General features: G+C 45.8%; 1 protein-coding gene across 6 annotated transcripts in view; it reads right to left on the reverse strand.

Annotated features, from left to right (window-relative positions):
- Positions 1–3,597: 3,597 nt before the first annotated feature.
- The window catches only part of LOC106593124 (histone deacetylase 9-B), a 96,946-nt gene continuing 85,162 nt past the window's right edge, over positions 3,598–15,381 (reverse strand). For all 6 annotated transcript variants that reach the window (XM_082975807.1, XM_082975805.1, XM_082975806.1 and 3 more), the window contains 4 exons: positions 15,056–15,181; positions 11,750–11,936; positions 11,216–11,433; positions 3,598–6,235 (listed from right to left, as the gene is read on the reverse strand). In XM_082975807.1, the coding sequence (XP_082831933.1) occupies positions 5,861–6,235; positions 11,216–11,433; positions 11,750–11,936; positions 15,056–15,181 (906 nt within the window). In that variant the 3' untranslated portion in view covers positions 3,598–5,860. The remainder of the gene's footprint in view (positions 6,236–11,215; positions 11,434–11,749; positions 11,937–15,055; positions 15,182–15,381) is intronic.

Below are 15,381 nucleotides of genomic sequence, written 5' to 3' on the forward strand. Positions count from 1 at the left end.
GGTTTTTCAGGATGATTTGGGTTGAAAAGATCCACAGTTGTATTTGTTTGATTTGAAAATCGTGTCCCAAAACCGCATTCGTTGCAAAGTACATAAACATAACTAAATGTACTTTGAATAGGTATTAAAAAATAGAGAAGCTTTTGATTTATTCTCTTCACCCCATATTACATATCTCATCATATATTAAATTACAGTTTGTCTCCAATGATGTCATGCCCACCAGCCCCACAGGACCAAACAAAGCTCAGTAGACAGGCCATCAGGCTCAGCCAACTTGGAACAAGCTTGAACAATTGGACGGTACTGCGAGTACATTTGGTTTGACAGTCTTGTGAAAATAACCTCAGCCCAAACCCTGGAGAACTGGGCACACAGAGGCCTCCAACATAAATGAGTCCACTACAGTCAGTCTCCAGTCTACCAGAGCACTATGTCTTTAAAGTTCCAGGTGGTCTTTTTGACACTAGCTAGCAGACAAACACAGTGTCTACTTTATTTGCTGCCAGTGGTGTCTCTGCTGTAATGTCAGTGTCCCACACCTCCAGCATTGGTACGAGCAAATGGAAAGAAAAACAGCCCGTTGTATTACGGCTTCCAAGTGGATGCCAGCATCGCAAAAATCCCCTCACATCCACACGAGAAATCTGGAAAACTTCAATGCTGTGCCGTACTATTAATCTACTTCCATTTCAGCTGTGCAAGTGGCTTTCACATAGCATAGGGTTTGATCAGACAACTGAGAATAATAAACAGGGTTTTAGTCAGGAAATAGAAACACGGTGTATAAACTCTTCACCGAACAGCTAACTTTATGCTATCGTTAGCATGAAAAGTAAAAACATAGACAGTTATATGAACTGGTACGATTGTGTGGCAATCGTGCCTCATCTAGTTGATTTTTGAAATGAATGAATACATTTTATTTAACATTTATTTCACTGGGCAAGTCAGTTAAGAACAAATTCTTATTTACAATGACGACCTACCCCGGGAAAACCCTTCCCCAACCCGGACGATGGTGGGCCAATTGTGCACCGCCCTATGGGATTCCTGATCAAGGTCGGTTGTGAATCAGGCAAGGATTGAACCCAGGTCTGTAATGACTTCTCTAGTGACGCCGCTTTTAATGAAACCAAAGCTAACCAAATTACCTGAAGTCTCAGCCTCAGTTCTATCATCTTTTCTAACAAACTGACCCAAGGAACTTGGTTCCAAAAACTTTTAATACAGGGGCCAATGTTATACCATATGTTTTCACACAGTTAGCTAAAACAGTCCTTAGTACTTTGCCAAAAATAAGCAAGAAAATAAACTTTTGCTATGACTATATGAAAGGAAATTAGAGTAAGGTAATATTAAAACTGATTGATAATGAGAAGAAAGACGGACGGACGGACAGATGGACAGAGACAGAGAGAGAATGACAGAAGCCCTTTTAACATGCGTCCTTCGCCCTGATCTTGTCCTGATCTCATCCGTTTACACTTACAAGATCTGATCACAATCAGATCCCAATTCGTCTTTTAATCATCTACACCTGTCTAAAAATGTTGGTAATATCTCGACAAAGGCCTTATGTTAGAACAAGGTATGAACAGGGCTAGAGAGACAGAGAGACTGACAATAGTGTTGTAGTCCACTACTCTGCCTTCCTACTGACAACTGGACCTCAGGCTATCTTGGTTTTCTCTGCTCCCAGCCAGGCGACGTCCCATATCCTGCTGACAGAGCCCCAGGAGGCAGGACTCCTCATGGGAACCCTCCAGCTCATTATTTAGGCCTCAGCACAGACAGGGGTTCTGTCCCAAATGGACCCTGTTCCCTATATCAGGGCTTCTCCAAGTGGGGTACTGCAGCTAGATCTCAAAATATATTACAAATAAATAGATTTTGATTTACATACAGTATACATTTTTATATGAATAGTACAAAGAACAAAAAATGTACCCAATTTTGGCCAAAGGATCCGTGGAATAAGTTTATGGTGTGTATTACAATGTAACAATATAATTACAATGTAACATTATTCACCTAAAATGTATGTTTTTAACCCTGGGCAGCATGGGCTTGTGAGGCTCACAGGGATATTAGTATCTACAGTAATTATACATTTTTCCACTCACTATGTCTTTTTTTTATATACATAAATGCAATGTAATTGAAGCTTTAAAACTGCAACATTTTATCACTGCCTCATGAAAAAAAAGTAGAATTGCAGGATATTATTGTTAAAGCTGCAACAACAAAAAATCTTTACCCATGACAAAATGTGTAGAATTACAGAAAATCTGCTTGAAAACGACAATATTTTCTCTCTGATGCCAAAAGGCAGGACTTTAAAATGTTCCTTCCCAGGGCCCAAGATTTGGTTCGACCGGTCATGCACTGCCGAAGTCAAAGTAAAACGCCTTATAGTAAGTAGTACACTATATAGGGATAGGAATGCCATTTGGGACGCACTAGGGACCAAATTCAGGGAATTTGAGGTGCTTTGGGAGAGATTAATTGACAGGAAGTGTATCATCATCTATCACACACGCACACGCACCCACACACAACATCCCAAACTTTAGAGCACACTATGCTCTCCTTATGAAGACCCACCCTGCACACTATAGCTCGGTGCAGAGAGGAAATAGGTATGTTTTCTTGCTTCCTCCCCTGCTTGGCCACCCTTTAAAAACGCTTGTTTGCTTTTACAACTGGGTCTGTGGGCACCTTGGGGAGGGCTGGTGTAGATAGATGGGGACTCCATTATTTGTTCTGCCTTTGTAACAGCTCATTTAAAACAACAAGGGCAAGAGGCCCCAAGACAGATGGCATCAACTTAAAAAATAATCAAGGTTTAATTTGACTCTGAATACTTCCCAATATAAGGTAACATTACACCTTCGTGAATGTTCCGGAACAGGTATCTGGAAGCTTTGAGGGAAGAAGGCTGAAACTGAAAGAAGAAGAAATGGTTGCTCAATATTTGCTACATTTGCAGCAGTTACTTGGGCTACAAAAATGTCACTGGAGACAAATAACAACCATCCCAAACAGGCTACCTTAAATTGCAGAAAGCTGCTCAAGTGTCTGGTTCAACGGTCTGAGCCGTGATCTTTCCTATTGTCATCATTGCGTGTAGTGTGAAATATATCAAGTCTTACCAGTCCAAGAAAGAACTAAGCCTGGGTGTGAAATTGCTTGAGCTCAGTTTAAGTCTCAGTGCAAGTCATACATATCACGCTCTCCTAGCCTAGCCTCACCTTGTCTTGACTGCTGTAATGCTGCCGCTAGGAGCCTCTCCGCTCACATTAAAGAGCTGCTTAGAAAGCCCCTTAAGCTCTCCTTTAAAGGGTTACACAGATCCCAGAGAAATGAGGAGCTGGCCTGTGTTTAGTGGGTTATGTGACTGAGTGTGGGAAAGTGGGCTAATGGTTTAGTTTAGGGGGAGACATCTGAGATGTACAATAACATGAACACAGTCTTGTGTTGGGTCTTGAATGTGAAAAATGAAAATCTATGTCCCAAAATAAGGCTATGGGAAGTTGGAAGTATAGACTTAAGCTGTATGACATGTTAGAAACATCATCTACAAAGACCAGAAAGTTGCACAGTAGGGGAATGAACTTTATTTTATAAAAGAAAGGTTTGTAGCACAAGGCAGAAAAAAAAGAGAACAAACGCAAACAGCTATGAACAGAATCCAGGGACCCCCCACGGGTAGAGAAGGGGCCCCGTTACAGCCCAATCAAAGAAGCAAGGGAACAAGACTGACATTGTTCCGATTGAAAGTGATTTTTACACTAGAAACATTAGAATGGGTTGAGCTAAATGTACAGTATGAGTCAGACAGGCAGACAGACAGACTGACAGACATAGTTTATGTCTTTCACAGGAACCCAAACACAGAACCCCATACTAACATTTTATACATTGACAAGACAAACGAAACAGGAAAAAAAAGTTACAGCTTTGCAATACATTGATTGACCACTTTAAGTCGACATGTTGCATGGGGCAATTTCAAGAGGAAGTCAGGGTTGGGGGTTGGGGAGAAGGAGAGAGGTCCCATCTTGTTTTTTATTTTATTGAAGTAACATCAAACCTGCGTGTGGAGGTAAGCATGTCACTGGGGAGTATGAAGGAAGCGATTCCCTTTAAAAAAGGGTCTCCCTTAACCATATCCCCAGTCGCTTTGTAATTCGCCTTGACAGTAAATCAATTCTCAAGCCTGGCCCCTTGGACTCCTACAACCCTGTGTCCTCCTCTCCCCTAACATTCCTGCACACATGAATCATTCCGACTCCTGGCTTCTAGAAGGCATTTCCTGCCCGCCCTCTACTCTCTCCTCTCCTTCTCCCTCTTTCTCTCTCTCTCTCTCTCTCTCTCTCTCTCTCTCTCTCCTCTCTCTCTCCCTCTACTTTTCTCTCTCTCTGTCTCTCTTTCTCTCCTTCTCCCTCTTTCTCTCTCTCTCTCTTTCTCTCCTTCTCTCTCTCTCTCTCTCTCCCTCTCTCGTTATTTCTCTTCTTCTATTTCTCGCTCTCTCACTTTCTCCCTCTCCTTCTCTCTCTCTCAATCTCTCTCTCTCTCGCTCCCTCTCTCCCTCTTTCTCTCCCTCTCTTTCTCTCTGTTAGTGATTCCTCTGCTGAAAGTTGTGCAGGAACCTGGCTGAGCTTGATTTGGACCCTGAAGGGAGGAGGAGGAGGAGGAAGAGAAGGAAGAGGAGGAGGAAGAGGAGGATGATGAGGATTAGGATGATATGGCATCTCAACACAGGACCGTGGCAAACCAGGATGATTTTGTTGTTTTGTTCTTGCTATATTCCCTATATAGCACAGAACTTTTAACCTGAGGCCTATGGGATGCCCATTTGAGAAGCAGACCTGGTCCTATGGTCTGATGGAGCTGACTGCCTGCACCATCCATCCATCCATCCATCCATTTATCCATCCATTTATCCATCCATCCATCCATCCATCCATCCATCCATCCATCCATCCATCCATCCATCCATCCATCCACTGATTTAGCATTTGCTCCTCCACTCTGCAGTACTGTACATCAATAAACAGTCTCATTCCCAGTGTAAGCTGGCTGTAGTCAGTGCTAAGGGTGGGTTGTGTTGTGTTAAGGTTGAACAATACATTCTCTCTCTTACAGACATGAGCATGCTTCCTTATTTTCATGTCATTTTCAGAGACCACTGAACACAGAACATCACAGCTTTTTGGAGAATGACGGAGAATATGACGTTTTACTTTTTCTTTTTGAATAAAACAACAACAGTCAGCAAGTCAAAGTTGAAGTGAATTGATGACATAAATGTTACACTATGGGAACATAAAATGGCATTCATAAACTGTACAACGGTAAAACTTTCCCTCCCTTCTAGAATATTCTCTTACGCTAAATCTACTGTATACATACATATTACATTATGTCAATTGAGCAGAACCTGAAAACAATCAAAGCAGTTCCTTAGAAGTAAAAAAAGAAGGAGCATTCTTCTAGTAAATCTTCTCTTCATGTTATATACAGCACGGTGAAACATACTTTACATTACAGATCACTTCACAAAGTTCACAAACAGAGAGTCAGTCTGGTGGGGGTTTGGGGTGCGGCTGCACTTCACTGAGACAGCGTCACATCTCAGGGCAGGGAGAGGATTGCCTGGGGAGTCCTAGTTGGCTCTGTGTGTGTGTTGGCTGCAGTGTGTGTGTGTGTGTGTGTGTGTGTGTGTGTGTGTGTGTGTGTGTGTGTGTGTGTGTGTGTGTGTGTGTGTGTGTGTGTGTGTGTGTGTGTGTGTGTGTGTGTACGTATGCGTCTCTGAATGTCGCAGTGTGTGATCTCCTTCATCTTCTGCCCCCTCTCAGATCATAGCTCTTATCACCAGCTGACCTTTAACCTGGTGGAGTGAGGCACTCTGCTCCGCCGCTAGGTTCTGATTGGACAGGGACTCGTCCTCGCTGTCGATTGGCTCCTCTTTGACCTTTATGACCCCCAGGCGGTGGTGGGCCTCTACGATGGAGGACAGCTCCCCGAGAGAGCTGTTGCTGCCACTGCTGCTGCTGGAACGAAGGGTGTGTTTCTGGATCACGCCACCAGGGGGCATCCTGTCCTCCTGCATGTCCATCCTCTCATCCTCCATCCTCCGGGTGTTGTCCTCCTCCTCCTCTGACTCCTGCAGGTGTGGGTTGACCAGGGAGCTGGGCTGACGGAGTTGCTCAATGGACTTGGACAGCAGCTGCAGAGAGGTACAGCATCAGACGTAATTTAGTTATAATGCTCAACAGACTCATTATTATGAGATTATTATTTATTATAATCTCATTAATATGAGATTCATTATTATTTCACAATTCATCTTTACGTTGTATTATGAGTTTGACCTAGCCAGTAGAGAGGAGGGTGTTCTGTGCAAAGCAGCACAAGTCAAATTCATCCAACATAACACTACATTTCCGCATAAATAAGGCTACACCGAGAATGCAGTCACTGGTGCTGGCTCCTTAAGAGCATGTCTCAGACAGTACTATGAGGTGCTGCTACGGGTTTCATGTCTCAACATCTAGTCAAGCTTTATTTGTTAGACAACAGAAACTGGAGCAATCACTTAAACACCTTAACCCTTGACAGCTGGTAAGATAGCACAAACACTTTGGCTTAAGAACGTAGGCCTGGTATAAATATCTCTCCGGCAGAGAATTAGCCTCTTTATCTTGGTATTAGTCAACGCTTTTTATACCTCCCTCTAAAATCTTCTCTAAGCTCTTGTAAATGTCCATTAGTGATTAGTGGCCCCTATTCTTGCAGGTAAAACCTTACAAAATACCAAGCTTGCAAAACAATCCTGCGCCATTGTGCTACTGTTATTCCTACCATTACTGGTGCTGCTACTGCTACCAATACTACTACTAGCTGCTGCTGCTGCTACTGTTACCACTACCGCTAATGCTAACTCTACTGCTGCTGTTACCACTACCGCTAATGCTAACGCTATTGCAGCTACCGTTACCACTACCGCAAATGTTAACGCTACTGCTACTGCTGCTTCTGTTACTGTTACCACTACAACTAACGCTTCTGTTACTACTGCTGTTGCTACTGCTACCACTACCACTACTGCTACTACTGCTACTGTTACCACTACCGCTACTACTGCTACTGTTACCACTACCGCTACTACCACTACCACTGCAGCTACTACTGCTACTGTTACCACTACCGCTACTACTGCTACTGTTACCACTACCGCTACTACTGCTACTGTTACCACTACCACTAGTACTGCTACTGTTACCACTACCGCTAACGCTACTGCTACTACTGTTGCTGCTACTACTACCACTACCGCTACTGCTGCTACTGTTACTGTTACCGCTACCGCTACTACTGCTACTGTTACCACTACCGCTACTACTGCTACTACGCTACTGTTACTACTGCTGCTGCTACCACTACCGCTACTACTGTTACCACTACCACTACTACTGCTACTGTTACAACTACCACTACCATTACCGCTACTACTGCTACCACTACCACTACTACCGCTACTATTGCTGCTGCTACTGTTACCACTACCACTACCGCTACTGTTACCACTACCACTACCACTACCGCTACTACTCCTACTGCTACTACTACCACTATTGCTGCTGCTACTGTTACAACTACCACTACCATTACCGCTACTACTGCTACCACTACCACCACTACTACCGCTACTATTGCTGCTGCTACTGTTACCACTACCACTACCGCTACTTTTGCTGCTGCTACTGTTGCCACTACCACTACCGCTACAACTGCTGCTGCTACTGCTACAGCTACTGTTACCACTACCACTACAGCTACTGTTACCACTACCACTACCACTACCACTACCACTACCGCTACTGTTACCTCTACCACTACCACTACCACTACCGCTACTGTTACCACTACCACTACCACTACCGCTACTGTTACCACTACCACTACCGCTACTACTGCTACTGCTACCACTACTTCCACTACTATTGCTGCTGCTACTGTTACCACTACCACTACCGCTACTTTTGCTGCTGCTACAGTTACCACTACCACTACCGCTACTATTGCTGCTGCTACTGTTACCACTACCACTACCACTACTATTGCTGCTGCTACTGTTACCACTACCACTACCGCTACAACTGCTGCTGCTACTGCTACCACTACTACTATTGCTGCTGTTACCACTACCACTACCGCTACTATTGCTGCTGCTACTGTTACCACTACCACTACCGCTACTGCTACTGTTACCACTACCACTACCGCTACAACTGCTGCTGCTACTGCTACCACTACTACTATTGCTACTGCTACCACTACCACTACTACTATTGCTGCTGCTACCACTACCACTACCGCTACTGTTACCACTACCACTACCACTACCGCTACTACTGCTACTGCTACCACTACTTCCACTACTATTGCTGCTGCTACTGTTACCACTACCACTACCGCTACTGCTACTGTTACCACTACCACTACCGCTACAACTGCTGCTGCTACTGCTACCACTACTACTATTGCTACTGCTACCACTACCACTACTACTATTGCTGCTGCTACCACTACCACTACCGCTACTGTTACCACTACCACTACCACTACCGCTACTACTGCTACTGCTACCACTACTTCCACTACTATTGCTGCTGCTACTGTTACCACTACCACTACCGCTACTTTTGCTGCTGCTACAGTTACCACTACCACTACCGCTACTATTGCTGCTGCTACTGTTACCACTACCACTACCGCTACTGCTACTGTTACCACTACCACTACCGCTACAACTGCTGCTGCTACTGCTACCACTACTACTATTGCTACTGCTACCACTACCACTACTACTATTGCTGCTGCTACCACTACCACTACCGCTACTGTTACCACTACCACTACCACTACCGCTACTACTGCTACTGCTACCACTACTTCCACTACTATTGCTGCTGCTACTGTTACCACTACCACTACCGCTACTTTTGCTGCTGCTACAGTTACCACTACCACTACCGCTACTATTGCTGCTGCTACTGTTACCACTACCACTACCACTACTATTGCTGCTGCTACTGTTACCACTACCACTACCGCTACAACTGCTGCTGCTACTGCTACCACTACTACTATTGCTGCTGCTACCACTACCACTACCGCTACTATTGCTGCTGCTACTGTTACCACTACCACTACCGCTACTGCTACTGTTACCACTACCACTACCGCTTCTACTGCTACTGCTACCACTACCACTACTACCACTACTATTGCTGCTGCTACTGTTACCACTTCCGCTACCGCTGCTGCTACTGTTACCACTTCCGCTACCGCTGCTGCTACTGTTACCACTACCGCTACTGCTACTGTTACCACTACCGCTACTACTGCTACTGCTACCACTACCGCTACTACTGCTACTGCTACCACTACCACTACTACCACTACTATTGCTGCTGCTACTGTTACCAAAACCACTACCGCTACTGTTGCTGCTTCTACTGTTACCACTACCGCTACTGTTGCTACTGCTACTGTTACCACTACCACTACCGCTACTGTTACCACTACCGATACTATTGCTGCTGCTACTGTTACCACTACCACTACCGCTACTTTTGCTGCTGCTACTGTTACCAAAACCACTACCGCTACTGTTGCTACTGCTACTGTTACCACTACCGCTACTATTGCTGCTGCTACTGTTACCACTACCACTACCGCTACAACTGGTGCTGCTACTGCTACATCTACTGTTACCACTACCACTACCGCTACTGCTGCTAATTCAACCACTACCACTACTGCCGCTACTATTGCTGCTGCTACTGTTACCACTACCACTACCGCTACTATTGCTACAGCTACTGTTACCACTACCACTACCGCTACTGCTACCCTTTGCTACTGCTACTACAGTACAACTACTATTGCTACTGCTACTTCTACCCCTGCTGTTGCTACCTCTACTGCTACTACTACTACTGTTACTGCTACTGCTGTAAATTAATTGGGCCAATTGCTAAGATCTTTCTAAATAAACGCAGAACTCATCTCTGATTAGTGGACATTTATAACCTCCTCTTAGTGAGAGAGGTGCTTTAGTCTAAAGGATCTACTGTTATTGACCTGAGTGCTCACATCAGGGGTGATACGGTAGCTAGGGTTATTTGTTGAGATAACCATCCAATACCCCTTCCTCCAGTCAATCAAATGCACCTTCAAGCTCAAGGAATGCTTGTGCATAGCTACAAATAACGCAAAACCTATTTTGAGTCACTGCATTCTTTTTGTTGTATATTGATTAAGAGGGAATAGAATCAGAACTAAGGAAGTGTTTTAAACAGCTTATGGCATCATTGGGAAGTTTGACTGGGGAGACTTAAACTGTGTAGTTAGGGGACTTTTGAAGCCCTTCCTTGTTAGTTTTAAGTGAGAGTTGCACATCTTGTTGCTCTCAGATTCCCATGGCTGTTTGAGGGCTTGTGCATTGGGACAGATCAGTGTGAAAGCAACACAATGCTGCCTTTCACTGTGTCTCTCTGGCTGTCTCTCTGTATGTCCGCCACCTCAACCACTCACTTCCCGTGGCTGAATAATTGCACTCTGCCAATGGCGAGGTCACCACAGCCTGCTCACAGAAACACAAATATTGCCACAGAGGAACAAAAGCGTGTATTCTGGGGGCTTTTTTCATTTGAACTTGGCTGAATTGAATTTCACAGGGTTTGCATGCGAATGCCACTGATGCCTTAAGCTATGATAACAGAATTAGTGCTATGGGAAGCATTTCTTCCCCTATTTGAAGTCAGGCTCAACTTGTTTACTTAGCAGAAATAGCACAGGGAGGCTGAGCCGGGTGGAAGGGCTCTGTAAACACAAAGCAGTTACCACAGACAGTTTGATAAGGCTAAATATAGCCTCAGAATTTGGGTGTATAAACCGCTTAAATTAAAATCCCCACTGGGCACACACTTGGTGATTTTAATGTATAGGTTGCATGTATTATTTACAGGCGATATGGGGTCCAATTACTCTCCGGGGATTTTAGTGTACAGCAAAAGTACAGTAAAGGTCAGTTAGCTGATTGATGTGGATGAGTTTAGTTTTTTACATCATAATGAATGGACAGGGGGACCTGATCCTAGATACACACTCCTACTCTGCTGCTGGTACTGTTTGTTACCTTATTGATGTGGATCTGCTGCTGGTACTGTTTCTGCTTCTCCAGGAAGTGCTGGTGTTGCTGCTGGATGACCAGCTGAGCCAGGGTGCTCTGGGGCAGAGGGGCTGACTGGGTCCGGTTCAGGGGCCGGTGCTTGGGTAGCTTGGGTCTGCTGTTGGAGGAGGGCCTGTCCTTCATGGCCAGAGGGGAGTGGGGGTGGGCGGGCATGGAGCCTTGACCTGGAGGGGCAAGATGGCGGCTCTAAGATTCTACATTCTAAATCTACAGTAATTCCAACTCATTTAAATCATGATCATCATGACCACTTCTTCAACTAATTATAAGCAATGTTTAATAATTCAAATTCTCTCCCATTCAAAGTGGTGTAATTCTATTGCCCAGTAACCTGGTCAGATTGTAGTCTTGGACTGAAAAGTTCCACTGTGATTTTCCATTGAGTATGCTTTTTAGTCCAGGACTAGGCTTAATCAATGTCTGGGAAACGGGCCCTACATCTAGGTTGAAGTCTGTCTCAGTGTAAGGATAAGAACTCACCAGAGGAGGAGAGGATCTTCTGCCGTCTTATCTGTTCCTTCTGAAGGAGGTGTTGGAGCAGGGCCTGATGGCTGGGGGACACCTTGGTCTCCATGGAGGTCACCGTGGGCATGGGCACAGGCCCCAGGAGCTGCCCTGGTAGACCATGTCTGACCTCCCCAGTCTTCTCCTTCAGCCCGATGGCAGCCTGAGAGAACACAGAGACACACAGAGCAGGGGCTTAGAAATACAACTGAGGACTAAAGTTCTCACAATATAATGGTGCTTCTCTACATTCTATTAAGTTTCCATTCCAAAAAAACTGAGAAGAGTTGTCATTTAGTGTAGTCAGTTTTTTTTTCTTCAGTTTTTTTTCTGCATTATTGGCCAGAAACACTTGGTATAATGTTGTTTTCGACAATCACCTCTTCAAATGGTTACACTCTTTCTATCCAGCTGATGTACCAGACAGGTCTCAATGTAAGGAATGTGTCAGGGAGCTAAAAGTGATGTATCATGCACTGCTTTGGCCCTTATCTGGACTGGAGCTAGCTGTACTTGACCGAGCAGGGGGCCGCTGGGACGTTTTAAAAAGCTGTGATTAATGAGGTCATATAGAGAGAGATAAGAGGAGACCTGACAACAGACTCTTAACAACAATATTTATCTAAGGGGAATAAAATAATCTGGGGTTAAAGGTCGTTGCCCTGCTGCCATATGTATAATCCTGACAGCCACTGATGCTAAAGTCTTTCAACAGCCAGACAAGGCAGAGAACATCTCTCAAACTACACTTCCCTTTGTTTTTCAGTGAAAACCTGACTTTGTTATCTAAGAGTCTATTGTTGGGAAAAACCTTTTTTGAACCACCTGGCTATGTATTACAAAAGTGGTTCAATTGAAAGCGTTACAGAATGTTGTTCTACAAATTAAAGACTAGTTGATAGCTATCTACGTAACAAATGAGAAATCCTCTCTCTAATGGCCTGTGTTTGTGAGAAGGTGTAAAAGCTAGCCAGCTAGCTAACCAGGATCAGGTCAAGGGTGGCTGGTTGTACTAGCTAGCCAGGATCAGGTCATGGTGAATGGTTGTACTAGCTAGCCAGGATCAGGTCATGGTGAATGGTTGTACTAGCTAGCCAGGATCAGGTCATGGTGGCTGGTTGTACTAGCTAGCCAGGATCAGGTCATGGTGAATGGTTGTACTAGCTAGCCAGGACCAGGTCATGTTGGCTGGTTGTACTGGCTAACCAGGATCAGGTCATGGTTGCTGGTTGTACTGGCTAACCAGGATCAGGTCAAGGGTGGCTGGTTGTACTGGCTAACCAGGATCAGGTCATGGTGAATGGTTGTACTAGCTAACCAGGATCAGGTCATGGTGGCTGGTTGTACTAGCTAACCAGGATCAGGTCATGGTGGCTGGTTGTACTAGCTAACCAGGATCAGGTCATGGTGGCTGGTTGTACTAGCTAACCAGGATCAGGTCAAGGGTGGCTGGTTGTACTGGCTAACCAGGATCAGGTCATGGTGGCTGGTTGTACTAGCTAACCAGGATCAGGTCATGGTTGCTGGTTGTACTAGCTAACCAGGATCAGGTCATGGTGGCTGGTTGTACTAGCTAACCAGGATCAGGTCATGGTGGCTGGTTGTACTAGCTAGCCAGGACCAGGTCATGGTGGCTGGTTGTACTAGCTAACCAGGATCAGGTCATGGTGGCTGGTTGTACTGGCTAACCAGGACCAGGTCATGGTGGCTGGTTGTACTGGCTAAGCAGGATCAGGTCATGGTGGCTGGTTGTACTAGCTGACCAGGATCAGGTCATGGTTGCTGATTGTACTAGCTAGCCAGGATCAGGTCATGGTGAATGGTTGTACTGGCTAAGCAGGATCAGGTCATGGTGGCTGGTTGTACTAGCTGACCAGGATCAGGTCATGGTTGCTGATTGTACTAGCTAGCCAGGATCAGGTCAAGGGTGGCTGGTTGTACTGGCTAACCAGGATCAGGGCATGGTGGCTGGTTGTACTAGCTAACCAGGATCAGGTCATGGTTGCTGGTTGTACTAGCTAACCAGGATCAGGTCATGGTGGCTGGTTGTACTAGCTAACCAGGATCAGGTCATGGTTGCTGATTGTACTAGCTAGCCAGGATCAGGTCAAGGGTGGCTGGTTGTACTGGCTAACCAGGATCAGGGCATGGTGGCTGGTTGTACTAGCTAACCAGGATCAGGTCATGGTGGCTGGTTGTACTGGCTAACCAGGATCAGGTCATGGTGGCTGGTTGTACTAGCTAACCAGGATCAGGTCAAGGGTGGCTGGTTGTACTGGCTAACCAGGATCAGGTCATGGTGGCTGGTTGTACTAGCTAGCCAGGACCAGGTCATGGTGGCTGGTTGTACTAGCTAACCAGGATCAGGTCATGGTGGCTGGTTGTACTGGCTAACCAGGACCAGGTCATGGTGGCTGGTTGTACTGGCTAAGCAGGATCAGGTCATGGTGGCTGGTTGTACTAGCTGACCAGGATCAGGTCATGGTTGCTGATTGTACTAGCTAGCCAGGATCAGGTCAAGGGTGGCTGGTTGTACTGGCTAACCAGGATCAGGGCATGGTGGCTGGTTGTACTAGCTAACCAGGATCAGGTCATGGTGGCTGGTTGTACTGGCTAACCAGGACCAGGTCATGGTGGCTGGTTGTACTGGCTAAGCAGGATCAGGTCATGGTGGCTGGTTGTACTAGCTAGCCAGGACCAGGTCATGGTGGCTGGTTGTACTAGCTAACCAGGATCAGGTCATGGTGGCTGGTTGTACTGGCTAACCAGGACCAGGTCATGGTGGCTGGTTGTACTGGCTAACCAGGATTAGGTCATGGTTGCTGATTGTACTAGCTAGCCAGGATCAGGTCAAGGGTGGCTGGTTGTACTGGCTAACCAGGATCAGGGCATGGTGGCTGGTTGTACTAGCTAACCAGGATCAGGTCATGGTGGCTGGTTGTACTGGCTAACCAGGACCAGGTCATGGTGGCTGGTTGTACTAGCTAAGCAGGATCAGGTCATGGTGGCTGGTTGTACTAGCTGACCAGGATCAGGTCATGGTTGCTGATTGTACTAGCTAGCCAGGATCAGGTTATGGTAGCTGGTTGTACTGGCTAAGCAGGATCAGGTCATGGTGGCTGGTTGTACTAGCTGACCAGGATCAGGTCATGGTTGCTGATTGTACTAGCTAGCCAGGATCAGGTCAAGGGTGGCTGGTTGTACTGGCTAGCCAGGATCAGGGCATGGTGGCTGGTTGTACTTGCTAACCAGGATCAGGTCATGGTGGCTGGTGGTACTCACGCTGATCTGGGAGGAGGTGGCAGAGAGGCCCAGGGTGATGTTGGGTAAGGAGGGAGACGTGTATAAGCTCAGAAGGTTGGACATGGAGCCCTCTGGACGAAATAACCTAGGCTGTGATGGCCAGCGCTGAAATGACAGGAAAGAGAGGGAGGGAGAGATAGAGAGAGAAAGAGAGATAGATAGAGAGAGAGATTTAGAAAATTGGACTATGGAACATTTGAAAGAGCAACAAGAGCACTGTAATAAACTTTAATGCACTAAGACGGATGACGTTCTGGCTCCCTGCAGAAAGAAATGCGCTTTTACTGACGGATGATAAAAATGAG

The sequence above is a fragment of the Salmo salar genome, chromosome 05 (genome assembly GCF_965601325.2).
Source record: "Salmo salar chromosome 05, fSalSal1, whole genome shotgun sequence".
Classification (NCBI taxonomy): Eukaryota; Metazoa; Chordata; class Actinopteri; order Salmoniformes; family Salmonidae; genus Salmo; species Salmo salar.